This window comes from Saimiri boliviensis, chromosome 17, assembly GCF_048565385.1.
Source record: "Saimiri boliviensis isolate mSaiBol1 chromosome 17, mSaiBol1.pri, whole genome shotgun sequence".
Classification (NCBI taxonomy): Eukaryota; Metazoa; Chordata; class Mammalia; order Primates; family Cebidae; genus Saimiri; species Saimiri boliviensis.
Window position 1 is genome coordinate 69723168 of NC_133465.1, and position 26622 is coordinate 69749789.

At 55.9% G+C, this 26622-nt stretch overlaps 1 protein-coding gene across 4 annotated transcripts; it reads left to right on the forward strand.

The window, feature by feature from the left end:
- The first annotated feature begins 17 nt into the window (after window positions 1–17).
- On the forward strand, window positions 18–25497 carry SLC26A11 (solute carrier family 26 member 11). 4 transcript variants are annotated; one of them, XM_039476191.2, is made up of 17 exons: window positions 18–116; window positions 1118–1359; window positions 2188–2380; window positions 2770–2855; window positions 5951–6030; window positions 8418–8560; window positions 12999–13174; window positions 13587–13659; window positions 15414–15464; window positions 19265–19325; window positions 20212–20267; window positions 20556–20696; window positions 21654–21781; window positions 22090–22189; window positions 22669–22802; window positions 23377–23449; window positions 24660–25497. In XM_039476191.2, the coding sequence occupies exons 2-17, from the start codon at window positions 1132–1134 to the stop codon at window positions 24749–24751; spliced, it is 1815 nt and encodes a 604-aa protein (XP_039332125.1). In that variant the 5' UTR covers window positions 18–116; window positions 1118–1131; the 3' UTR covers window positions 24752–25497. The 4 variants fall into 4 exon arrangements, with proteins under 4 accessions (XP_039332125.1, XP_039332127.1, XP_039332126.1 ...); XM_039476192.2 differs by having other exon boundaries at window positions 24–112; XM_039476193.2 differs by lacking the exons at window positions 23377–23449; window positions 24660–25497 and adding an exon at window positions 23267–23373.
- Window positions 25498–26622: the final 1125 nt, after the last annotated feature.

Here is a 26622-nt window from a genome sequence, read left to right on the forward strand (position 1 = left end):
GCCCCGGCCCCGCCCCCGGTCACGTGCGCCCCAGACCCCGCCCGTCCCGTCCCGGGTGATTCCTGCGGACCCGGCTGCAGCGACGCCAGGAGACCCCGAGCTGCGGTGCGGGGTGGGTGAGTCCGTGGCCCGCGAGCGGGAACCAGGGGCGGGGGTGCGGACAGTGGCCGGGGTCGCCGGGGGCAGCCGACGCTGGGGCAGCGCGGAGCCCAAAAGTGCCGGCGCCTCCCGCGGGGACCACCCCCCTGCCGCGTCCTCACCCGGGTCCCCGCGGCCCTCGGCTTTGCTCGGGGCCGAGGGACCGCGGACCGTCCGGTGGCGCGGGGTCCCCGCCGGAGGCCCCAGGATCCGGAGCCAGCGGCCTCGTGGGCGGGGCCGGGGGCCGGGGAGTGGATTTTGGCCGGAGCGGGGCGGCCGGGGCCTCGGGGGGCGGCTCTGCGCGCGGCCCTGGAGGATGCTGCGCACCTGAATTAACTGGGCGCCTCTGACGTCCTCCCAGAAGCAACTAGAACTCTAGGGCGTGAATGCCACAGGTGGGGCTGAGCGAGGCGTGGTGTCAGGAGGGAGGACACCCCCCACCAGCGCCGCAGTCCACCGTAGTGGGTGGAGCCCGCATTGGTGCGCAGTTGGAAAACCTGGGATCCCCTCCCGGCCGCCGCCGGCACCCCCCGCCAGCCTAGTGTGCCCCCGCGGGCCCTGCTTCTCTGCGCGCTACTCCCCGTTAAATTCCCCGGGGTGAGAGGGGTGAAAGGAAAAGGAAGCCAGTTCCTCAGGAGCGAGAAGTGTTGAGCCTAATTAGTCTTCAGGCTTCTCAGTAAGAAATCGCTGAGCAGTTTCTCATCTGGGAGAACTGAGAATGGAGGGACAGAAGGCACCCAGGATTTGCACAGGGGGATTCAGCAAGAGTGGGTGATGAGGGGATGCCCCCCACCCCCAGTCTTGGCCCAGTTCCGCTCTTACACACGTTGTGGGCTTCCTCTCAGACCTGTCTGGCTCAGCGCCCCTGGGGAGGGGAGACCCTAGTGACCCCTCCTGGTCCCCGCCGACTCTGACCAGTGTGACTGGGTTCTTCGAAGGCCACGCTCTGACTGCTGATCTATGTCACCTGCATCCCTAGCCCCACTGAAGAAGATGCCCTCTTCGGTGCTGGGTCAGGCCAGGTTCTCCAGCCCTGGGGTGGCCCCGGACACCTGCTGCTGCTCCCCCGCGGCCATGCAGAGGAGGCTGCCCATCTTGGCATGGCTGCCCAGCTACTCCCTGCAGTGGCTGAAGATGGATTTCATCGCTGGACTCTCTGTGGGCCTCACTCTCGTTCCCCAGGCACTGGCCTATGCTGAAGTGGCTGGACTCCCGCCCCAGGTGAGGTGTCTGGCCCTTCTGCCAGCCCCATCTCAGGAGCAGTGTGGAGATTCACAGGATCAGTCCTAGACACCATCAGCCATCCCAGGTTTCCACCCCTGGGCCCCAAGGCACCTTTTGTTTACAGTGTATAACGCATGACTGTCTCTGGGCTGACCCAGGCTCCTGTGCCTGTTTTACACACACAGACACTGAGCTGCTTGTGGAGGGACCACCGAGGTGACTCACGGAGGAGGCCTTAAGAATGCTTCCTCGGGCCGGGCGCGGTGGCTCACACCTGTAATCTCGGCACTTTGGGAGGCCGAGGCGGGTGGATCACCTGAGGTCAGGAGTTCAAGACCAGCCTGGCCGATATGGTCAAAGCCGCTCTCCACTAAAAATTCAAAAAATTAGCCGGGCACGGTGGTGGGTGCCTGTAATCCCAGCTACTCGGGAGGCTAAGGCAGGAGAATCACTTGAACCCTGGAGGTGGCGGTGAGCCAGCATCACACCATTAGACTCTAGCCTAGACAACAAACGTGAAACTCTGCCTTAAAAAAAAAAAAACAACAACAACGCATTCTTAGACTTGGGCACAGCATACGGCCCGCACCAACCCCTCTGGCTGGCTGTCTGCACCCTGAGGCCCTGGTTGGGTGCTGCTAAAAGAGCGGCCTCCTGATCACCGCAGGCCGCCCTGCAGCGTGGGGTGGTGCACGTCTCGCCTGTGCATGCTCGTGTGTCCAGGACACAGCTGACACCCACGCTTCCCGTGCATGCACACGCACACTGGGGACACGGTGGACTGACATCGGCCTCCTGCGTGCTCACCGCTGTCTCTCTCCACAGTATGGCCTCTATTCTGCCTTCATGGGCTGCTTCGTGTATTTCCTCCTGGGCACCTCCCGGGACGTGACTCTGGGCCCCACGGCCATCATGTCCCTCCTGGTCTCCTTCTACACCTTCCACGAGCCCGCCTATGCTGTGCTGCTGGCTTTCCTGTCCGGCTGCATCCAGCTGGTTATGGGGGTCCTACATTTGGGTGAGTCTCGACCTGCTTGCCAAGGGGATGCCCTTGAACTCAGCATTTTCTTGTTTGCATTTCAAGGTATATCCCCATGTGTGTTGGGATCGGGTGTGAGTAGGTGTGTTCATGTATAGGTGGGTGGCTGGGTGGAGGGGGTGGGGGCCTGGCCCCTTAGTCTACTCTTTTCTGCTGAGAGGCCAGGGCACTTGGAGAGGAGCTGTGGCCTCAGACCCTCGTCTCCCTTTTCTGCTCTCCAAAGACGCAGGGTGTGTCACCCACCCGTTCTTAGCTGCAGCATCTGCTCCCAGTTGCACCCTTCCCACCCCTCCCAGCTCACACATACCCTCATACTCTGGGACTGGGCGGAGCTGGGACCAGCTCGGTGTCCCCTCTTGGCTGGCCAGGGTTCCTGCTGGACTTCATTTCCTGCCCCGTCATTAAAGGCTTCACCTCTGCTGCCACCGTCACCATCGGCTTTGGACAGATCAAGGTAGGCCCAGCGCCCACCCAGGGCACTGCTCTTTGGCCACTGCTTGCTGGCACAGGGATAGCTGGGAGCGGGACCAAGGCCCAGCCTGATCCCTGTGGTCAATGGACGTCTTGCTGTTTCAGATTGTCTTCTGTGGATCAAAGAAGTACACAGTGCTCTTATGGGTCCCCTCTTAATAAAATGACCTTCCTGGAAGGGCTGTCTCATGATGGCTGGATTTTACAGCGGGTAACTGGGGCACCAGTAATTCCATCCCCCTGCCCCCCGCTCCTGCCCGAGTTTCTGTGTGGTGTGCTTGACGTGGCTCCGTTCTCCCTGCACTGGGCACACCCAGTGGGCCCCAGCGGTCACAAGCATGCTGCTACAATTTCTACAAGCAAATGATTTCCTCATGCTAATTTAGCTAGGTGGTTTTGTTGTGTGTGTGTGTGTGGTTTTTTTTTTTCCTGGTTTCGTTAATTTTTTAAATGCCATGCTTTTTATATTTACTTTTAAAACATCTATAAGATGTAGTAAGATCAGTCATCAGCTGAGGATGTAATTTATTCTATTTTTTGCTGGGTTGTAAGTTCCTCAAGGACAGGAACTATTCTGCTCCCAGCCATGGCCACCGAGCACTGGGCAGGTGCAGTAGGGGGTGCTCAGTTGAGGGTGTGTGGAGTGAGGTGAGCCCAGTTCCGCTGATGGGGCCATGCGGCTGTCAAGGCCGACTAGGAGCACACCCTGCCTCCTCACCCTGTGTCACTGCAGATGATCTTCCCAAAGCCAGGAGCTACTCCAGGCCAGCCTGAGACAGTCTGTCCTGATGGAGGAACCATGAGAAGACCAAGGACAGGAGAGCATGAGTGTGTGTGTGAGAGGGTGTGTGTGTGTGTGTGTGTGTGTGTGAGAATAAAGTAGCAGACACTCTTTGCACTCTTGCTACGTGCTAGGCACTGGGCAAGACACTCCATGTGTAATTCTCAGCACACCCTGGTAGGTAGGTTTATCATTATTTCCATTTTAGAGAGGAGGGAGCAACAGGTGTGGATGCGTGCGATTTGTAAGTTATCTGCACACATCTCCCAGGGGAAGCCTGGCAAATGCTGTTTCAGGGCATGGTTACTTCTTTATTCTGGAAATGTTCCTCATCTTTGGTATTAAGAATATTCTTTTTTTTTCTTTTTTGAGACAGTCTTGCTCTATCACCCCGGCTGGAGTGCGGTGGCATGATCTTGGCTCATTGCATCCTCCACCCCCCCCGGTTCAAGCAATTCCCCTGCCTCATCCTCCCGAGTAGCTGGGATTACAGGTGCCCACCACCATGCCCAGCTAAATTTTTTTTTTTTTGCATTTTTAGTAGAAATGGGATTTCACCATGTTGGTCAGGCTGGTCTCGAACTCCCAACCTCTTGATCCACCCACCTCGGCCTCCTAGTCTTTTATGATGTTCTTTTTTTTTTTTTTTTTTTTTTTTTTTTTTTGAGACGGAGTTTCGCTCTTGTTACCCAGGCTGGAGTGCAATGGCGCGATCTCGGCTCACCGCAACCTCCGCCTCATGGGTTCAGGCAATTCTCCTGCCTCAGCCTCCTGAGTAGCTGGGATTACAGGCACGTGCCACCATGCCCAGCTAATTTTTTGTATTTTTAGTAGAGACGGGGTTTCACCATGTTGACCAGGATGGTCTCGATCTCTCGACCTCGTGATCCACCCGCCTCGGCCTCCCAAAGTGCTGGGATTACAAGCTTGAGCCACCGCGCCCGGCCTTATGATGTTCTTTTATATGATCACAGTGAAAGTAGAGTGCCGTCTTTTTTTTTTTTTTTCTTTTAGACGGACTTTCCCTCTTGTTGCCAGGCTGGAGTACAATGGTGCCATCTACTGCAACCTCTGCCTCCCAGGTTCAAGCAATTCTCTTGCCTCAGCCTCCGTAGTAGCTGGGATTACAGGCATGTGCCACCACACCCAGCTAATTTTTTGTATTCTTAGTAGAGATGGGATTTCACCATATTGGCCAAGCTGGTATTGAACCTTTGACTTCGGATGATATACCCCCATCAGCCTCTCAAAGTGCTGGAATGACAGGCATGAGTCACCCCACCCAGCCGAGAGTGCCTTCTTTATGCCTTCATGCTTGTCAGCCCTAGCCCCACTCAGGGACTCTGCAGCCATCTGGGGGTGGGGGGGGGCATCTTTCTGACTCTTCCAAGACAGAAGCCCCTGCCCCAGCAGTCCCAGAGTCCACCTACCCGGATGTCCTAACCCCACCCACCCCGTGACCGAAGTTTTGGGGCAGGGTCCTTGAGTCTGTCACCCTGGGAGCCTGGGCCTCAACTTCCCCCTCTGACTCCTGCTGAGTCTCAGGCAACTTAGAGAACTAAAGCCCAGCTGTGGCGGCACCATGGATCCCAGCTACATGGGAGGCTGAGGTGGGAGGATCACTGGAGCCCAGGAGTTCGAATCCAGCCTGGGCCACAGAGCAAGCCAAATCCCTCTCTAAAGAAAAGAAAAAAACAAAAAACCCCTAAAGCACAGGATAGCACTCCTTCTTCTGCCCAGGAGCTCTGAGAGCTGGCATCGCTGTGGGAGGCTCCCACTTGGCCAGATATTACCCAGCCCAGTCTCGCAGCCCCTCAGACCCCTCTGGATCTGTGCACACTGTGAAGTGCTTTTTCCTTCTGGCAGTAGTGGGGCTGGAGGTTGGGGGGCATCTAGTGAGAGATGTGGCCTCAAGCCAATGGCAGCAAGGGTCCACATTGCAGGGCGCCTGGCCACCAAGTGGCAGGCGTGGCCTCGAGCCAATGAGGGCAGGGTCAGGCGGCCCAGGGCTCCTGGCCTTAGAGCTGTAGAACTGGTCTCCCTGCTGTGGGATTACCTACACTGTTTTTTATGAAAAACAAAAGTAATTTAGAGAAACACATCACTGACCCAGAAATTGGGAAGTGCCGTTTTCCCCAAGGGTAACTTTGACTTCCTGGCTTAGGGGCACTGGAAGTGGGCAGATGGCCCCTGAGCTTTTGAGATGGGCCCTGAGAATGAGGGTCTGAGATGGGGTCGGGACGGCAGGCCGGGAGCTGGGGACAGGGCCTCTGATGAGCGTCTCTGTGTTTGAACAGAACCTGCTGGGACTGCAGAACATTCCCAGGCAGTTCGTCCTGCAAGTGTACCACACCTTCCTGAGGATCGGGGAGACCAGGTACCCTGGGCTTCGTTCCTCCCTCCTGTAAGGAAGCTCCCCCTTCCACACCTGCTTTCCTGGCCCCCACCTCAACTTTCACTGCCTGTGGCTGCTCAAACAGGGGTCCCCAGAGCAGCCCCATCAGCAGCACCTGCGAGCTGGCAGAAATGAGATTGTCAGCCCTTTCCAGACCTGCCCTGTCAGAGCGTTCTAACGGGGGGCCTGTGGTCTGCGTGCAGGGGAGAGTTTGAGAAGCTCAGCTCTGGGGAGCCAAAGAGGGTGCTGTTCCTCTCCACAAAGCTTTCTCGGGCAGGAATGGGAAGAGACTGTAAAGAAAAAGAAGGCAGTGTGTCTCCCCCCGGGTTGTGATTTGTTAAGGAAGAGAAGACAGGGCTTGGGGAAGCTAACACAGACAGAACGGGGGTGCCATGGGGATAGCAGGTGGAGCCATGATGAGAGATGAGGAGACCCGAGCACTTCCCACAGGTGGTTTAAAGAGCCTCTGATAGCCAGGCACGTTGGCTCATGCCTGTAATCCCAGCAGTTTGGGAAGCCGAGGCAGGTGGATCACCTTAGGTCAGGAGTTCGAGACCAGCCTGGTCAACATGGTGAAACCCTGTCTCTTAAATACAAAAATTAGCTGGGTATAGTGGTGTGTGCCTGTTGTCTCAGCTACTCAGGAGGCTGAGGCAGGAGACTCTTCAACCCGGGAGGTGGAGGTTGCAGTGAGCCAAGATCACATTACTGCACTCCAGCCTGGGTTAGAGCGAGACTCTCAAAAAAAAAAAAAATAAAAGCCTCTAATGAGGGGTCCCTCCCTGCCAGACCATCCAGCAGGAAGCTGGCATACCTCTCTGTCTCTCTGGCTGGAAGGGGCTGGAGGAAGAAATGATCTGGGAGCTGTAGAGATGGCTGCCCAGTGCTGTGGCCTGGAGGGAGTGGGGGCGATGCTGGGATCCTGGACCATCTTCCAGCTGGAAACCAGTGGGTTCTTTGCCCTTCAGAGGCACCAGTGGGCAGGGGTCAGCCGCATGGGGGAGCAGTGATTGAGGAGCCTGACCAGTCCGAGAGCATCATGGACTGTGAGAGGTAAAAGGGACCTTACTGACTGTTTAGTCCAAAGCCTTCTAGAATGTCTACAACAGGGTGTCCAATTTTTCGGCTTCCTTGGGCTACACAGAAGGAAGAATTGTCTTGGGCTATTCTTAAAAAACACTAATGATAGCTGATGAACTGGGAAAAATTCATTTTAAAAACTCCTCTAATGTTTTAAGAAAGTTTACAGATTTGTTGGCCGGGCACGGTGGCTCAAACCTGTAATCCCAGCACTTTGGGAGGCCGAGGCGGGTGGATCACAAGGTCGAGAGATCGAGACCATCCTGGTCAACATTCTGAAACCCCGTCTCTACTAAAAATACAAAAAATTAGCTGGGCGTGGTGGCACATGCCTGTAATCCCAGCTACTCGGGAGGCTGAGGCAGGAGAATTGCCTGAACCCATGAGGCGGAGGTTGCGGTGAGCCGAGATCGCGCCATTGCACTCCAGCCTGGGTAACAAGAGCGAAACTCCGTCTCAAAAAAAAAAAAAAAAAAGTTTACAGATTTGTGTTGGGCCACATTCAAATTTGCCACACTTGTTCCAGAGCCACCTGCAGAGCACCGGCTGCTCAGTCTGGCCCCCGTTCCCCGTGGTCACTCACCAGATCCTTTGCACATACTTGAGTCACAAAAAGTTATGGGAGTGAAAGTAGGAGCGGGTCACCAAGCCGCCGTCATGACCCGCACAGGCTCATGTGCTTACTGAATTTTTTTTTTTTTTTTTTTTTTTTTTTTTTTTTTTTTTTTGAGACGGAGTTTCGCTCTTGTTACCCAGGCTGGAGTGCAATGGCGCGATCTCGGCTCACCGCAACCTCCGCCTCCTGGGTTCAGGCAATTCTCCTGCCTCAGCCTCCTGAGTAGCTGGGATTACAGGCATGCGCCACCATGCCCAGCTAATGTTTTGTATCTTTAGTAGAGACAGGGTTTCACCATGTTGACCAGGATGGTCTCGATCTCTTGACCTCGTGATCCACCCGCCTCGGCCTCCCAAAGTGCTGGGATTACAGGCGTGAGCCACTGCGCCCAGCCCCTGAATTTTAAATTGAGTTTTGAAGTAGAATAGGGATGCACATCGCTTAGGAGAAAACATCTCAGCCTAGCCTGTGTTTGGTCTTGCAGAGCAGCTTGCTAGAGTTCCTGAACTTTAGTTAAGTGTGTGTGAAACAGTGAGAATATTGAAAATGCTTTGTTTCCTTAAACCTTGATACTCAGCATAGCCTGGGACTGGCAGCCTGGGAGCTTCTTGGCACCTCCCAGCAGAAGGCCTGGGCCGAGCTGGGTCGTGACCAGTCCTCTGCCTGTCTGCAGGGTGGGCGACGCCGTCCTGGGGCTGGTCTGCATGGTGCTGCTGCTGGTGCTGAAGCTGATGCGGGACCACGTGCCTCCCGTCCACCCTGAGATGCCCCCTGGTGTGCGGCTCAGCCGCGGGTTGGTCTGGGCTGCCACAACAGGTGAGGGGCCTCAGTTCACATTGTGTGTAACCTCGGCTGCATGTTGGGGTCACTTGGGGAGTCCTGAGTCCCACCCTGAGAGATTTCATGTCATTGGTCTGGGTTTAACTTGGGCATTGGGACATTTAAACCTGCACACAAAACTCTAGGGCTTTTACTTATTAATTTTTTTATTTTTTATCTTTTAGTATGTTTGCTTTTTTTTTTTGAGATGGAATCTCACTCTGTTGCCCAGGCTACTAGAGTGCAGTGGTGTGATCTCAGCTCGGTGCAACCTCTGCCTCGCAGGTTCCTGGGATTCTCCTGCCTCAGCCTCCTGAGTAGCTGGGATTACAGGCATGTGCTACCACGCCCGGCTTTTTGTATTTTTAGTAGATGCAGCGTTTCACCGTGTTGACCATGCTGGTCTCAAACTCCTGACCTCAAGTGGCTCACCTCGGCCTCCCAAAGTGCTGGGATTACAGGCGTGAGCCACCAAACTGTGACATTTAAAACTGCAAACCAAACTCGGTGTGGTTCTGATCCAGAGCCAGAGCTGATAGCTGGTCTGTTGCAGTAGTCCTCACCTGAAGCAGTTTTGCCCCCTGGTGACATTTAGCAACGTCGGGAAACATTTTTGGTGGATACCACGTGGCGAGACAGTTGCTGGCAGCTAGTGGGGAGAGGTCAGGGATGCCGCCAGACCCCTGATGGCGCGCCGGCTTCCACCACTGACAGTGACCCGCCCAAAATGTCAGCAGTGCCGAGGTGAGAAGCTAGGTCTACTGGCAGGTCCTGGGGAGAGCAAACAAATCCCACTGTGACCAGCAGGCTCTGTTTGAATCGTGCAGCTTGCTGGGGTACAGCTTCGGCTTCAGGCCTGGAGGCTGCAGGCTGAGCCACAGATAACCAGGGGTCCTTTGAGAAGCGGGGAGTGGGGGACTGCATAGTGAGAGGAGCAGCAGGGCCATTAGCAGGTGAAGGAGCACCCTGGAGAGGTGCATCCAAGATAGGCACGGGTCCCCTGGCTGAGCTCCGGGCAGGGCTCCCCAGAGAGGAAGGCACACCCAGGAAAGTCAGGAAGTGTAGGTGACTCCGAGCCTTCTCAGAGCCGAGGGGAAGGGTTAAGCGCAGAACAGGCTGAGCTTGGCCCTGCTGTTTGGGGGCTGCATAATCCAACAGCTAGAGGAGAGAGATGGTGGCTGGATTTAGCCCTTGAGTCACTTCCAGCTGCCTGGCTGGTCTGTTCCCCAGGTCACTCCCTGGATCCTGTTCCGTAGACTTGAGCCTGGTGGGGTGGAGAGAGCCCTGGGTTTAGAGTGGAAATGCCTGGCTTCAGTCCCAGCCTGGCCTGTGTTTAGACTTGCAGAGTAGCTAGCCAAAGTTCCTGGCTTTCGTTCAGTTGTCCGTGAAATAGTGAAAATGCTTTGTTATCTATTTTTCTTTTTTTAGGAGATGAAGTCTCGCTCTGTCACCCAGCCTGGAGGGCAGTGGTGCAATCTCGGCTCACTGTAACCTCCATCTTTGCCTCCTGGGTTCAAGCGATTATCCCACCTCATCAGCATCCTGCATAGCTGAGATGATAGGTGTGCGCCACCACACCTGGCTAACTTTTGTATTTTTAGTAGAGACAGGTTTTCGCCACGTTGGCCAGGCTAGTCTCGAACTCTTGACCTCAAGTGATCCCACCCTCCTCGGCCTCCCAAAGTGCTGAGATTTCAGTCATGAGCCACCACACCCAGCCCTTGCCTTGTTATCTTAAACCTCGAGACTCAGCGTGTAGCCTGGGACCTGCAGCCTAGGCACTGGGCATCCCCTGGGAGCTTACTGGAAATGCAGCATCTCAGGCCCCCCCACAGATATCTGAATCAGAATCTGTATTCTTCGGGGGATGTTCAGGGGACTCATGGGATCACCTTAGAAATCAAAGTTTGGAGACCAGGCATGGTGGCTCACACCTGTAATCCCAGCACTTTGGGAGGCCAAGGCAGGCTGATCACCTGAGGTGAGGAGTTTGAAACCAGCCTGGCCAACATGGCAAAACCACGTCTCTACTAAAAGTACAAAAATTAGCTGGGCGTGCTGGCGCATGGCTGTGATGCCAGCTACTCGGGAGGCTGAAGCTGGAGAATCACTTGAACCCGGGAGGCATAAGTTACAATGAGCTGAGATCACGTCACTGCACTCCAGCCTGGCAACAGAGTGAGACTCCATTTCAAAAAAAAAAGAAAAGAAAAGAAAAAAGTCAAAGTGCAAAATGCTCAGACACCCCAGGTTTCTCAGAGACTTTCGTATTTCTTTATGCGATGACCAGTGAGGGGCGGCCACAGGGGAGACAGAAAAAGGCTCAGGAAAAAAGAGAGTTTATTGTACTCACAGGTCCTGGTGACAGGAGGCACAGCGCACCACGTAGGGCCACGTCAGAAGACACCAGGGTGGCCAGGAGGAGAAGCCAAAAGCTAGAGGATGGTTTAGGCCACAGCCTTTATTGAGGTTTTCATGACAGAGGCAAGGAGGGGAAGGGTGGTACAGGCAGTCTCATCAAGTGTGGAAACCCTTCTTTTATACTCTCTCCTCGTGAGATTCCACAGACTTTCTCTGCAGACTCCCGTAGCCGTATTTACGGCTCCCTGAAGCCGTTCCCACCGCGCACTGTTGCTGCTCTCTGGGATTTGCAGGCTTGTCTTTGCTGTCTCATTTTGTATCGTCTCTAGTGCTCCATTTTATCTTTTCTCTGCTATGCCTCAGCTCTTGTTAATTGCATCAAGTGCTTGTTTCATTTCAGACACTGTGGTTTCCATTTCTAGGAATTCAGTTTGAATCTTTTTTTCCTTTTTTTTTTTGAAGACACAGTTTCTCTCTGTCGTTCAGGCTGGAGTGCAAGGCATGATCTTGGCTCGCTGTAACCTCTGGCTTCCCGGGTTCCAGCGATTCCCCTGCCACCACGCCCAGCTAATTTTTTGTATTTTTAGTAGAGATGGGGGTTTTGCCATGTTAGCCGAGATGATCTCTAACTCCTGACCTTAGGTGATCCACCCACTGCAGCCTCCCAAAGTGCTGGGATTAAAGGCATAGCTACTCCTCTCAGCCTCAATTTGAATGTTTTAAAATGTATCTTTTACGTTGTTACTTAACAGTCTTAACGGTTTCCTCTAATTCTTTAAGTAAGCCGAATTTGGTTACAGTTATTCTTTTAATGTCCTGTTAATTAAATTGCATTTGGTTACAGTTACTTTTTTTTTTTTTTTTTTTTTTTTTTTTTTTTTTTTTTGAGACAGAGTCTCAGCACTCACCCAGGCTGGAGTACAATGGCTTGGTTCACTGCAACCTCCACCTCCCTCCTGGGTTCAAGCAATTCTCCTGCCTCAGCCTCCTGGGTAGCTGGGACTACAGGTGCGTGCCAGCACACTCGGCTAATTTTTATATTTTTTTCTTTAGTAAGAGACAGGGTTTCACTATGTTGGCTGGGCTAGTCTTGAACTCCTGACCTTGTGAGCCACCTGCCTTGGCCTCCCAAAGTGCTGAGATTTACTGGCATGAACCACTGTGCCCCACCTGGCTCTTGCTTTTAAGCTTTGTTAGCTGGACCAGAGCAGTGTTCATTCTAGGGCGAACCTAATGTGGCCCACCAGTTGATTTTGTAAATAAGGTTTCATTGGAATAGCCATTCCCATTCATTTACATTGTCTGTGTCTGCCTTTATACAATAATAGGCTTGAGCAGTTGCACCAGTGACTTTATGGCCCACAAAGCAAAAAGGTTTTAGTATTTAGCCCTTTACAGAAAAAAATTTGCCAACCCCGGGCCTTGGGCTAATCTTCCCCGCTGCTGAGGTAAAACCCTCAGGAGCCCCTGGTGCTCCATGAATGATGAGGGTTTTTCACTCTGGTGTGAGTCCTGGGATCGTAACCCTCTTAGTGTCTCTTCCTCACTGTGGGTTTGGGTCATTTCCCTCCAGCTTTGCCTCACCCCGTTCTCTGCTGCACACCGAGGCCACCTCTGCAGATGGCTGCAGCTCCGTCCCCGGCTGCCCTGTATGTTCCTGTGACCTGGCTGTCAGCTCCAGCCACAGGCCTCCTCCGACTCCCTTCCAGCATTGCCTCTGAGCTCAGGGAGACTCCTGGGCTCTGCTAGGGGGCCCCTCCACACACAGGGAGACCATCAGAGAAGCTGCAGACAGTCTTTGCCACATTGTGCGATGTGCGGTGGCCTGGAGCTTGGCAGTGGGTGGCACGTGCGCCCGTCCGTGGCCTGCGGCTCTGCCGAACCACCTGCTGTGCTCATGCTGCCACGTGGCACTTGTGTCTGGGCCGTATTTCCCAGAGTGCAGAGTGAGGACTGTGGCCCAGCGGGGGCATCTTCTGCCCCTGGGGTATCTGCTGCAGTCACCTGGAGGCAGCCACACTACCCCACACTCGCCAGAATTCGGGTCCTGGATGCCTCTCTGCTTCTCTCCTAGCTCGCAACGCCCTGGTGGTCTCCTTCGCAGCCCTGGTTGCGTACTCCTTCGAGGTGACTGGATACCAGCCTTTCATCCTCACTGGGGAGACAGCTGAGGGGCTCCCTCCAGTCCGGGCCCCGCCCTTCTCAGTGACCACAGCGAACGGGACGATCTCCTTCACCGAGATGGTGCAGGTGGGCAGAGCCAGGAGCCAGGATGGCGTGGCCAAGGCTGCAGTGGCCCCGGCGTGGCCCCTACCCTGATGCGTCTGCTGGGTGCCGGGGGGTCTGAGGTCAGTTAGGACAACCGAGCCCTCAGGGAGGGTGAATCCCAGGTCAGATGCAAGCTCAGTGCGCTCAGGGATGTCACGTTGTGTTCCTGCCCAGGGCGCAGGGGTGCTTCTCCCATTGTGGACTCCAGCTGAGGACGAATGTGCTGTGTTCCTCCCAGCACATTCAGACACTCTGGTGCCTCTTCTGACAAGGAGGGACATCCAGCCGCTGACAAGCACTTGCTCCTGTTTCCTGTGGGGGAGGGTGGCCCTCGCTGCCTTCATGGGTCACACCCCTTAGGAAGGCCACTCACCATCCCTCTCTCCTCTCTCAGGACATAGGGGCTGGGCTGGCTGTGGTGCCCCTGATGGGCCTCCTGGAAAGCATTGCAGTGGCCAAAGCCTTCGGTAAGACGCCTGTCACCCATGCCCCAGGCCTGGCTGGGCTAGGCCTCCCTGCTCTCTAGCTCGCCTGTGTCTGTTCTAAGTTTTAGAAACTTGAGTTCATATCCAAGTAATATGTGCTCATGATACACATGGACATAATATGTATATATGATAAAAATGGCTCTATAACGAGCCACTGCCCCTCACGCCACGGTGTGCAGGGAGTGTTTTAACAGCCCGTTCTTTGTGGAAATAAAAGGTTTTGGTTCGTGGCCCTTTCGGACGTCTGTGGTGTAAATGCTGCTGACTGAGTTTAAGGTGACGGGGACATCACTGAACAGGGAGTTTGCACGTGGAGCTTGGATGAGGTGTGCACGAGCACCCGTATTCTGTGGTGCCTCCGCCATGTTGCTACCGTGGGTGCAAGTAACCTCATCAGCGACAGATGCCACATCAATTCAGAAGTGGCGAGTTTCAAGTGTTATCTTTGGGCCAGGCGTGGTGGCTCAGGCCTGTAATCCCAGCACTTTGGGAGACCAAGGTGGGAGGATCGCTTGAGCTCAGGAATTTGAAGCGCACCTGGGCAAGATAATGAGACCTCGTTTTTATTAAAAATAAAAAGTAGCCAGACATGGAGCACACCTGCGGTACCAGCTGCTTGGGAGGCCGAGGCAGGAGGATCAGCTGAGCCAGCAGGTCGAGGTGGCATTGAGCTATGACGGCGTCTCTGCATTCCAGCCTGGGCGGCAGAGCAAGATCCCGTATTATCTGTTTAATTGCAAGTTTTAATTTAGCCGGGCACGGTGGCTCACGCCTGTAATCCTAGCACTTTGGGAGGCTGAGGTGGGTGGATCACCCTCTGAGGTCAGGGGTTCAAGACCAGCGTGGCCATCATGGTGAAACCCTATCTTTAAAAAAAAAAAAAAAAAAGTTTTAATTTAATTGATAATAATGACTGTGTTTCTTTTTTTTTTTTTTTTTTGAGATGGAGTTTTGCTCTTGTTACCCAGGCTGGAGTGCAATGGCGCGATCTTGGCTCACCGCAACCTCCACCTCCTGGGTTCAGGCAATTCTCCTGCCTCAGCCTCCTGAGTAGCTGGGATTACAGGCACGCGCCACCACGCCCAGCTAATTTTTTGTATTTTTAGTAGAGACAGGGTTTCACCATGTTGGCCAGGCTGGTCTCAAACTCCTGACCTCGTGATCCACCCGCCTCGGCCTCCCAAAGTGCTGGGATTGCAGGCGTGAGCCACCACACCTGGCCATTTACATGTTTTCTTGTTATTGTTATTGTTTGAAACAGGGTCTCACTCTGTTGCCCGGACTGGAGTGCAGTGGCACGATCTCAGCTCACTGCAGCCTCAACCTCCCAGGCTCAAACCATCCCCTTGCTTCAGCATCCCAAGTATCTGGGACTATAGGCACACACCATGCCTGGCTAATTGTTGTATTTTTTGCAGAGATGGGGTTTTGCCATGTTGCCCAGGCTGATCTTGAACTCCTGGACTCAAGCAATCCTCCTGCCTTGGCCTCCCAAAGTGCTGGGATTACGGCTATGAGTCACCGTGCCCAGCCTGTTTATGTGGTACTATACCGATTCCCCGTCTGATACACTCAAGCACATGTTTACATGTGACTATTTTAGATGTGTATTCATAGTTGTATTTATAAAATTTATTGCCGTGTGTAGAAGTTCGTGGTCTGTTTTACGTTTTGTGAATGTTTTCCGGCGATGTTGAATATCAGTGACGGTCTTCACTGTTCCTTCCCTGTAGGGTCTCAGAATAATTACCGCATCGATGCCAACCAGGAGCTGCTGGCCATCGGTAAGACCCCAGTCACAGGGACCACCCCAGCCTCCGTGAAGACCCCAGCCTTGGGGAAGACCCCAGCCACGGGGAACACCCCAGCCACAGGGAACACCCTAGCCACAGGGAAGACCCCAGCCTCAGGGAAGACCCCAGCCTCGGGAAAGACCCCAGCCACAGGGAAGATGCCAGTCACAGGGAAGACCCCAGTCATAGGATGACACCAGCCTCAGGGAAGACCACAGGCTCAGGGAAGACCCCAGCTGTGGGACTCCAGGGCCCTGGGCCTACCGCTCTGTCTCCTGTATCATAGGAGGACTGCGATGTTGGTGTTGAATTGGGAGCGCAGAGGTGGCTCCAGATGAGCTCTTCTGGAATTTTTTTTTTTTTTTTTTTTTGAAATGCAGTCTTGCTCTGTCACCAGGCTGGAGTGCAGTGGCACGATCTTGGCTCACTGCAACCTCCACCTCCTGCATTCAAGCAATTCTCCTACCTCAGCCTCCTGAGTAGCTGGGATTACAGGTGTGCCTGTACCACACCCGGCTTATTTTTGTATTTTTAGTAGAGGCAGGTTTCGCCATGTTGGCCAGGCTGGTCTCGAACCCCTGACTTCCAGTGATCCACCCACCTCAGCCTCCCAAAGTGCTGGGATTACAGGAATGAGCCACTGTGCTGGCTCTTACGGAATAGTAATAAGGATTCGTTCCCAGAGCGCCACATTGTTCAGCTGGATCCCTAAGAATACAGAGCTGACATCTGCTGTCTGTCCCACCACTTACTAAGCTCCTGCTGCATACTCGACCCTGACGTCTGTAACCTAGGTCTGCATCCAGGAACACCTGGAGCGTCCCACCTCAGGGAGGGAGGAAGCTCAGAGGAGTCTTCTGAGGTTGCACCTGCACCCTCCCCTGCAACTTGCTCCAGGCAGGGGCAGGTGGATTTGGGAGGACTCGGGGCCGAGTAGCCTGCCTGTGGGTGGGGTCATGCCTGCTTTCATGGTTTAGTTTCCTCTCACTATGTCTCTGTGAGCTGACCTCTTAGTGGTATATTTTGAGACCACAGTGTGAATCTTCAATCCAGTTATCATGACTGAGTCGTGGGTCCCAGGCCTTCTTGCCCCTCGTGAGACTGGCGTGCAGGGTAATCCAGGGAGCACCGGGGGCTCCTTCGAAAACGGGGTGTCCACCCAGATAATTTCACAAGAGCCACGTGGCTTCTTGACAGCAAAACGAGTGACCCAAGTTGGGTCACAGAAGGACATTGCCCAGGCTCCTCTCTGAGCTGTGGAGAATGGGGCATTGTCCAGCTGAGTGGTGGAGCATGGGCCTCCTAGGAAACATACTCGCAGGCCAAGAAAATCCACAGCCTCGGAGCCAGGCATTGTGGCTCATGCCTGTAATCCAAGCACTTTGGAGGCCAAGGCGGGCGGATCACCTGAGGTCAGGAGTTCAAGACCAGCCTGACCAACATGGTGAAGCCCCATCTTTAAAAAAAAAAAAGAAAAGAAAATCCACAGCCTCCCCCGAGCCCTCCCAGTAAATCTTCCAAATGTGATTTCCCAGACCATCCCATTCCTATTACTTTCATATATATATATATATATTTTTTTTTTTCCTCCGAGAGTGAAACTCTGTTGCCCAGGCTGGAGTGCAGTGGCATGGTCTCAGCTCACTGCAACCTCCGCCTCCTGGGTTCAAGTAATTCTCCTGCCTCAGCCTCCTGAGTAGCTGGGATTACAGGCACCTGCCCCCTCGCCCAGCTAATTTTTGTATTTGTATTTTTTAAATTTATTTATTTTTGAGATGGAGTCTTACCCTCTTGCCAGGCTGGAGTGCCGTGGTGCAATCTCGGCTCACTGCAACCTCTGCCTCTCAGGTTCAAGTGATTCTCCTGCCTCAGCCTCCCGAGTAGCTGGGATTACAGGCAAGTGCCACCATGCCCAGCTAATTTTTTGTTGTATTTTTAGTAGAGATGGGGCTTCACTGTGTTAGCCAGGGTGGTCTCCATCTTCTGACCTTGTGATCTGCCCGCCTAGGTCTCCCAAAGTCCTAGGATTACAGGAGTCAGCCACCTCACCTGGCCTTTTTTGTATTTTTAGTGGAGACGGGGTTTCACCATGTCAGCCAGGATGGTCTCGAACTCCTGATACCTGGTGATCTGCCCACCTTGGCCTCCCAAAGTGCTGGGATTACAAGCCTGAGCCACAGCCCCTGGCCCTATTCCCATTACTTGAAAAATACCACAGAACTTTTCTGACGGCACACTGAGTTCCAGGAATGCGACCCACACAGAGTGAAGGTCACGGTTACCATGGCAGCCATGGGACTCCTTGATCTCAGGCAGGCCAGACTGATGTGGGTTGATGTGCACCCACAAAGGCCAAGCTGGGAGGGCTTGCCCCGTCAGCATCAGCTCACAGAGCCGGGTCCCGAACTCAAGCTGTTGCAGGGTGAGGGCGACCCCGTACAGCCTGCAGTCACCACAGGCCTTTGCCCAGCTCTCCCCCTGCATTTCCGTGCCCTAGCCCCTGTCTGTCGGGGCGTGAGCTGAGCCATGGGACCCGGGCTGGTGCTGACTCGGCCCTGTCTTGAGAGCAGGCCCCGCCCCTGTGAGACCTGACACTCCACATGGGTCTTAGAGAGCAGGAGGGACTCTGGCCTTTGTGGCATCCCAGGTGAGACCTGCTGGTGGCAGTGTGGGGTCCGGCTGAGCAGTGATCCCCGTTCCCGGGCCCCAGTGATGCTGTGGCTCAGGCTTTGTCTGGTGTAGGCAGCCAGCATCACCCGAGGAGACCATGTACCAGCCACAGCCTCTGGCCTCACCGTGGCTATTGTCTCGTGAGAAGGCGTGCTGGGGTTGAAGGGAGCTGGGTGGAGAACGTGGCAGCCACTGACCTTCCGAGCACGTCGGGTTTGTCTTACAGACACTTCCTTCTCAGCCGTCAGGCCCTCCTGGGTGGTGAGATGCTCCCCTCTGTTCTGCATGGGGAAGGTGTGTCCTGGTCACACAGGAGAGGCTGGGTGACAAGTGTTTGAAAGCTGGGACCTGGCCGGGCGCGGGGCTCACGCCTGTAATCCCAGCACTTTGGGAGGCCGAGGTGGGTGGATCACCTGAGGTCAGGAGTTTGAGACCAGCCTGGCCAACATGGCGAAACCCCATCTGTACTAAAAATACAAAAATTAGCCAGGCATGGCGCTGCACACCTGTAGTCTCAGCTACTTGGGAGGCTGAGGCAGGAGAATCACTTGAACTGGGAGGCGGAAGCTGCAGTGAGTCAAGATCCTGCCACTGTACTCCAGCCTGGGCAACAGAGTCAGACTGTATTGCCAAAAAAAAAAAAAGTGGTCAGATGTGGTGGCTCATGTCTATAATTCTAGCACTTTGGGAGGCCAAGGTGAGCGGACCACCTGAGGTCGGGAGTTCGAGACCAGCCTGACCAACATGGAGAAAGCCTGTCTCTACTAAAATACACAATTAGCTGGGCGTGGTGGCTCATGCCTGTAATCCCAGCTACTTGGGAGGCTGCGGCAGGAGAATTGCTTGAATCCTGGTAGTGGAGGGTGTGGTGAGCCGAGATCATGCCGTTGCACCCCAGCCTGGGCAACAAGAGTGAAACTGTCTCAAAAATGGCTGCGCGTCTGTAAGAGCGTGGCCTGTCTTCTTCTTTCCCTGAAAAAGTGCGCAGGCTCAGGCCCCCAGGGTGAGTCTCCTGACCCTGCCTTCCTGCCTCCCTTCTGGGTTTTGTCCCGCTCGCCATCTCCTTTCCCTCCATCCCGTGTGCCTTCCCTCCCGATCGGCCTGTCTTGCTTCCTCCCCAGGCCTCACCAACGTGCTGGGCTCCCTCGTCTCCTCCTACCCGGTCACAGGCAGCTTCGGACGGTGAGTGACCCGTCCTCCTCCGTTTGCCCACGTCGGACGCCTTTACGTTGTTATCCTGACGAGTCTGCCTGCCCTGACCCCGGTCAGCTGTGAACTCTCTGTGGAGAGGAAGGGCTGGGCGTCACCCTGCTGTCCCTCAGGGTGTCCTCTGTTTCTTTACGCTCATAGACAGTCCTGCAGTTTCGTACTAGAAAGTCCACCGGGCGCGGCGGTACACCCTTGCTATCCCGTTTACCCTGGAGGCAGAGGCGGGAGAATCACCTGAGCCCAGCAGGCTGAGGCTGCAGTGAGCTGTGATTGTGCCTCTGCACTCCAGCCTGGGCGACAGAGCGAGACCCTGTCTCTGAAACAGATACTGGAAAGTTCCCGGCATGCCAGAACCCTCCTAGCTCTCGGTGCCAGAGTCAATTTCTAAAAGGATGTGCAGACAGGAAGGGCTAGCTCTGCCCTGAGGGCAGGCCTGAGGTTTATCCCAGACGCCCCAGGGCCCTTCCTCAGTCAGGACAGCAGGATGGGGGTGACCTGTGGCTTCAAGGAGGGAAGGAGGGATCGCCTGGCAGTGCCCGGTTGGTCCCCCAGCTGCTGATCCTGACCCTGCTGGATATGGGGCCCCCCCCTGGATGGGGGCAGGAGACAAAGGCTGCAGGACCCCGAAGGGACACGTGCTTCAGGAATGTGAGACCTGTGCCTTCCTGTAGTCAGGTGGCCTGTCTGTGACTGCACCCTAAGTCTCTTGGCCTCAGCCCCCTTGCAGTCCCCCCACCCCGCCACTTCCTAAGCCGTGCTTGGAGCTGACGTCCCCTCGGAAGGTCAGCCACAGGGGTGTGGACTGAGGGTTCCCCCATCCCGGCCCCTAGTGACTGACAGTCTCTGTGTTGCCTTCCAGGACAGCTGTGAACGCTCAGTCGGGGGTGTGCACCCCAGCGGGGGGGCTGGTGACGGGTGAGGTCCCCGCCTTCCCCTTGTGCCCTCAGCCCTGAGAGTGGGAGAAAGGGAGGAGGGGGCCCGCAGAGATGTCCCTTTGGCTTACGGGCCGTGTGCCCTGGGACTGCACAGGGACTGGGCCACATGGGTGGGGGGACCACAGGAGACTGAGCAGGGGCTGGGGGCCTTGGCACTCGTCACCCTGTCCCCACTCCTGTCCCCGGGGGGCTCCTCTGAGCAGGAGGCTGCTGTGCTGCGTGCTGGGGGATCGTGCGCCCGAGTCACCCGTGTCCCCACGCCCCGCAGGGGTGCTGGTGCTGCTGTCTCTGGACTACCTGACCTCCCTCTTCTACTACATTCCCAAGTCTGCCCTGGCCGCTGTTATCATCATGGCCGTGGCCCCGCTGTTCGACACCAAGATCTTCGGGACGCTCTGGCGCATTAAGAGTATGTCCTTGTCCCTGCAGGGGAGAGTGCTGTGATGTGGCGTCTGTGAACACGGAGGGTGTCATTGGTGCTGCCCCATTTTCCTGCAGCCACAGCTCCGGGGCTAGGGCTGGGAAGTCAGGCTGGTCCCGGAACGGAGGAGTGGACGGCCAGAAGGTGGCCCCAGAGATGGCCCCAAGTCTCAGCAGGAAGAGCTGGAGCTGACAAATGGGGTCCTGAGGGGAGCACTGGCCCCGGGGGAGGGTCCCCTCCTGATCCCCCTGCTCCCGTCCCTACCCTCCCAGCTGCCCGCCTCTAGCCACCGCTCTGCCGGGCCCAGCTAGGGGAGGGACAGGAGATGTCCCCGCTGACCTGCAGGGGCAGCGGAACAGCCTGCACTCTGGCTCTGAGTGGCGGTTCCTTTAAACACGTTTTGTTTTCTTTTGTTTGTGGAAGGAGGATGGAAAAAGGGCTCACATAGCTTATTTGGCATTTTCTGGGCAGCCCCAGCAAGTTGACAGGTGAAAGGATGGGTGGTTTTCTCCCATGCCCATTGCATGCCAGGGAAACCGAGGTTCAGCCAGGGTGGGATGGGCCTGACTCATGCGTGCGGTGAAGTCCCCCAGGCCTGAGCCCTGAGCCCGTACACTCACTGTGTCGCCAGGGCACCTCAGGCTGGCTCTGTACCCTGACAAGCCCCTGCTGCTGCCCTCCCCGAGGTTGGAGACTGGGGACCAGCTGGGCATGTCTCACCTGTGCTCAGTTCAGATGGGGAGGTGGCAGTTTCTTCCTTCAACTTGAAGCAGGGCCTGGTCAGCAGCTGCTGTCCCCAAGTCCTCAGGAGTCCCCTCGGGGGCTGCTCTGGGTCCATAAGACCTTTACTCCTGTGGGGCGGCAGAAAGCTGTCCCACTGGTCAGCAGGGCCATGTTGGGGGTCGGGTGGTTGCTGGGCACCCCTCAGCCGTACCCTTCTCTTAGGGCTGGACCTGCTGCCCCTGTGTGTGACGTTCCTGCTGAGCTGCTGGGAGGTGCAGTATGGCATTCTGGCCGGGGCCCTGGTGTCCCTGCTCATGCTCCTGCACTCCGCAGCCAGACCCGAGACCAAGGTACCTGCCTGTGGCCTTGGGGGGCATGCTGGGGGCAGGATTCCTGGGTGTGTCTTATGTTTTGAGTGTCCGGGGTAGTTGCGGTCGTGGGTGCTGCTGAAGGGCACCGCTCACTGGCAGGCGGGCAGCCACCTTGCTGTAAACCATGGCGTTCTACTGCACGGGGCTGTGGGGGTCTACCCTTAGCACTCCACTCCCGGTCCCCTCCAGTGTGCTGGGTTGGGTGGGGGGCTTCCCACATGGGACAGGCCAAGCCTGGTGGAGGCCACCGGGTCAGACCTGCCTCCAGGCCTCACTCCTTCCCACAGCTGTCGGAGGGGCCGGTTCTGGTTCTGCAGCCGGCCAGTGGCCTGCACTTCCCCGCGGTGGAGGCTCTGCGGGAGGAGATCCTAAGCCGGGCCCTAGAAGGTGCGTGGGCAGGGGCCAAGGTGCCCGAGGGCACCTGTCACTCCCCTGTTCTCTGCCCCCAACTCCCAGCTGTTCAGGACTCCAGGGCCCTGTCCCCAACGCTCTCCAGTCCACAAGGATTCAGGCATCTCCGAGTGGACAGGACTCCGCCCTGTGGGCCCTCAGCCAGTGACCGCTGCAGCAAGGGTGGTGGTTCCCCATGTGTCGCTCCTTCCCTGCCCCTAAAGTCCCGTTCCTGTTTCTGGGGGGCTTTTAGGGGAGTCGGGTCTGTCCCAGGAGGGAAACAGCTGCTGCTGTCACCAAACAGTTGTGTCTCTGGTCCTGCCGTGTGGATCCCCCAGCTGGGTGACTCGGCCCTCGTGAGACGGAGCACTCTGGCCTCTCTGGCCTCTGCTCCTGGCCGGAGCCCCCTTTGGTCTCTGCCCCGCGGCCTTGGGCTGCTCTGTGTGGCGTGACCCGACTCGGGCCTGTCTCCCCAGTGTCCCCGCCACGCTGCCTGGTCCTGGAGTGCACCCATGTCTGCAGCATCGACTACACCGTGGTGCTGGGGCTTGGTGAGCTCCTCGAGGACTTCCACAAGCAGGGCGTCACCCTGGCCTTCGTGGGTCTGCAGGTGGGTGTGCCATGGGCTGCCTTGGGGTCATTTCTCTGCCCCCTCCTGTGGTGAATGTGACATCTTTGGGGTGATGCTGGATGGCCCCTCAGCCGGCGCTGGCTCCGTGTCTTGATTTAAAGGTTCCTGTCCCCATCGGACCTTCCTCATCCCTGCCTGTGGAATGGGGAGCGGTGGCCCCAGCCCTCTGAGGAGTCACATTATGAGTTCACTTCCCCGGTGGTCACTGCCACGCTGTCCTCAATGCTGGGGACACACAAGTGAATGAGGATCAGTCCTTGCCCCTGCTCTCAGGGGAATTATATTTCAGGAAACAAAAACAGACAGGGAAGGCTGGGCGCGGTGGCTCACGCCTGTAATCTCAGCACTTTGGGAGGCTGAGGCAGGTGGATCACCTGAGGTCAGGAGTTCAAGACCAGCCTGGCCAATGTGGTAAAACCCCATGTCTACACCCTCGTGTGGAGATGAAGCTGTACCTTCCTGGAAGGCTCTGAGATTTTGTGTCCACCCGGCCGCCTACCTGTGTGCTGCAGAGGAACATCCCTGCCCTGGCCAAAGTCCGTCTGTCTCTCAGGTCCCTGTTCTCCGTGTCCTGCTGTCTGCTGACCTGAAGGGGTTCCAGTACTTCTCCACCCTGGAAGAAGCAGGTAGGTGCAGTCAGACATCCTGCAGCTTTGGTGATTTTGCCAAAATCCTAAATGCTTATTGTAAAAAAATATGGGGAACTGGCTGGGCGTGGTGGCTCACGCCTGTAATCCCAGCACTTTGGGAGGCCAAGGTGGGTGGATCATCTGAGGTCAAGAGTTCGAGATCAGCCTGGCCAACATGATGAAACCTCGTCTCTACTAAAAATACAAAAATTAGCTGGGCGTGGTGGTGGGCGCCTGTAATCCCAGCTATTCAGAAGGCCAAGGCAAGAGAATCGCTTGAACCCAGGAGGCAGAGATCGCAGTGAGCTGAGATTAACCCACTGCACTCCAGCCTGGGTCAGAGAGCGAGACTCTGTCTCAAAAAAAGAACAACAACAGAAAAAACAGAAAACCACCTCCACGCCAGTCTGCTTTTTGGTCACTGCAGACTCCTGCCCTAAACACGCACATGCACCCGTCTGTCACTATGAGGATACATGTTTGCAGTTTTACATAAGCGGGATCGTTTTATACCTGGTGCTCTGCGACGCACATTTTCATGCAGAAGGTTGGAAGCACGTGCTTCCAGCCGGGAGTCCACAGCCCAAGGGATCAGGGCACAGCAGGGCCAGGTCAGGACATCCAGAAGCCCTGGGCGAGGAGGGCCAGGAGGGACAGAAGCAGGGTGGGCGCTGATCCCTGAGAGAGCGATGGGGGGGTTCGGAGCAGCAGGTGTCAGTCAAGGAGAGGATGGGGCAGAGAAGCAGAGCACCCACCCCGGGCCACACAGCAAGGTGCAGGGGGTCCCAGGCCCCAGGGCTGGGCCTCTTTCTCTTCCAATGAGGTCACCGCTGATGCAGGGTCAGCTCCGTGAGAGTGACAGGTGGTGGATGTTGTAGTGGCTTCCTTGGCTCAATGTGACATCAGGGAGATTCACCCACGTTGTTGCAGAAGCAGTTCAGATGCAGTGCACTGGGAATGGGGAAGCTAGCTGTGGCCTGACTGTGTGGTGGGAGGGGACCCTGAGCAGTAAGGCAGGGCCGTGAGTCACCTGGAAAATACGCTTACAGAGACTCAGGAGAGACCCCCACAGAGTTAGCGACGCTGGCCTGAGTGGCACACAGCTCCCGCCTGTGCACCTTCCAGGATCCTGAAAACCCCTTCCATGAACTAACCCATCCTCAAGTCTGAGCTTTTAGTGCTTAAAAAAGTCTTGTATTTTCTGCAGAGAAATACCTGAGGCAGGAGCCGGAGACCCAGCCCTACAACACCAGAGAAGACTCCGCCCCAGAACACAAGATCGCCCTGCTGCAGGCCTAGTGGGGCCACCGTGGGCCTCCACAGTTTACAAGATGTTCTGGAAAGTTCTCGTCACTGTGATTGGATGCTGGATGCCACCTGATAGACATGCTGGCCTGGCTGAGAAACCGCTGAGCAGGTGACCCCAGGGAGGAGAAGGAAGCCGGGCCTGGAGATCCATGGGGGGATTCACCGGCTTCCCGTGGGTTGACTGAAAAGTGACCTCGCCGCTGTTCCCTGGCATGACCTTCTTTGCAAGGGTGGTTTGGAGAGTCTTCTAGAATGACCGACAGAGTGAGGAAGCAGGGGGCCAGGGGTTTCGGGCCTGGGCTGGGAGAGGTGTCGGGGCAGGGCAGGCAGGAGTCTGGGAGGCAGGACAGACAGGACGGCACACATGCTCCTCAGGGCGATGGCATCTGTGCCCTCCAAGAGAAAACCAAGGTGTGCCCAAGGATGTACAGTAAATAATTTAGCGTTTTCTAAATGGAAAAAGTGATGGCTTTGGTGATTTTGTAAAAATCATAAATGCTTATGGTAAAAAATGCGGGAGATCCCCGCACGCCCTCCCCCACCCCGTCCACTTGGGGGTCACTCCAGACCCCCTCCCGACACGCGCCTCTGCGCCTCTCCGTCAGCACGTGGGTATGTGCTCACGGCTTTACATAAATGGGATCATTTCCCACATGGTGCTCGGGAACCCACATTTTTCATGCAGTCATTTGCAGTGAATTATTTATTGTGATAATAAATCGCATTAGAATATCTGATTTTTTAGCGTCCACATGGTATATTGGTCTGTATGTGCACCATCATTGACTTAATGGGCCCTCTGTGCAGTGTGTGCATGGGTCAGGGACGGGACCATGTTCCCTCAAGATGTGTAGTCGAGACTCTAGCCCTCTACGTGACTGCGTTTGGATGCAGGTGGGTTAGGGAGTAACCAGGGTTTACCGAAGGTCATAAAGGTGGGCCCTGTACCAATGGCTTTAGTGTCCCTGTGAGAAGAGACGCCAGAGAGCTCGCTCTGCCCCCTCACACCCGGGGGAGCACCACGAGAGGCCGCTGCCAGAACGAGGCCACGCGCCCGCCGGGAAGCAGACCTTACGAGGACCCTGGCCTCCAGAACCGGGAGAAAATGAATTCTTGTGCCTTAAGCCCCGCGGTCTGGGATAGTTTATCACGGCAGCCTGCACAGACCAGGACCGAGTGTTTCGATTTTTAGGAATGCTTTGATTACGTCCGAGGGTAAATCCCCGGAGCCTGTGGCAGCCCCGGAGGTGTGTTGTCCCTGCACTTGCTTCAAGAAGAATGTGCACTGCCCTGCGGAGCCGTGTGCTCCCGGCCAGCATCAGCGCAGCAAGGGGAGGGCCTGGGACCAGGGCTGCTGGCTGCGAGGCGTCCCCGTGGACGCTGGAGCGTCTGCCGCCACGTGACTCCTCCAGGTCCCTGGACGCCTGTTTTCCTTCCTTCATTCCCTTCCCTTCCTTGCTTCCTCTTTCTTTCCTGCCCGCCCTTTCTCCCTTCCTTTTCTTTCTTCCCTTTCTGCCTTTATTCCTTCCTCCCTCCCTGTCTTCTCACTGTGCTCACCACGCTGGTCTTGAACTCCTGGGCTAAGCAATCCTCTTGCTTCAGCCTCTCCTGCGGCTGGGACCACAGACACATGCCACCACACCACGCCGATTTGTTCCGTTTTTTTTGTAGAGACAGGCTCTCACTTTGTTTCCCAGGCTGATCTCAAACTCCAGAGCTCAAGCGATCCCCTGGGTTCAGCCCCCCAGAGTGCTGCAGTTAAGGTGTGAGCCACCATGCCTGGCCCTCTCTCACCCACCAGTGAACCCCTACCCTCCAGTCCCTGTCCTTCCCGACCTCAGGCAGCTTCTCTTTCTACATAA

Excerpts from the sequence above, each read along its gene's own strand:
- SLC26A11 (XM_039476191.2), top strand. The coding sequence starts at position 1,132 with ATGCCCTCTTCGGTGCTGGGTCAGGCCAGGTTCTCCAGCCCTGGGGTG. Across the intron at positions 13,660-15,413 it reads TGCAGTGGCCAAAGCCTTCG|GGTCTCAGAATAATTACCGC; the intron begins GTAAGACGCCTG and ends CCTTCCCTGTAG. Across the intron at positions 20,697-21,653 it reads GACGCTCTGGCGCATTAAGA|GGCTGGACCTGCTGCCCCTG; the intron begins GTATGTCCTTGT and ends CCCTTCTCTTAG.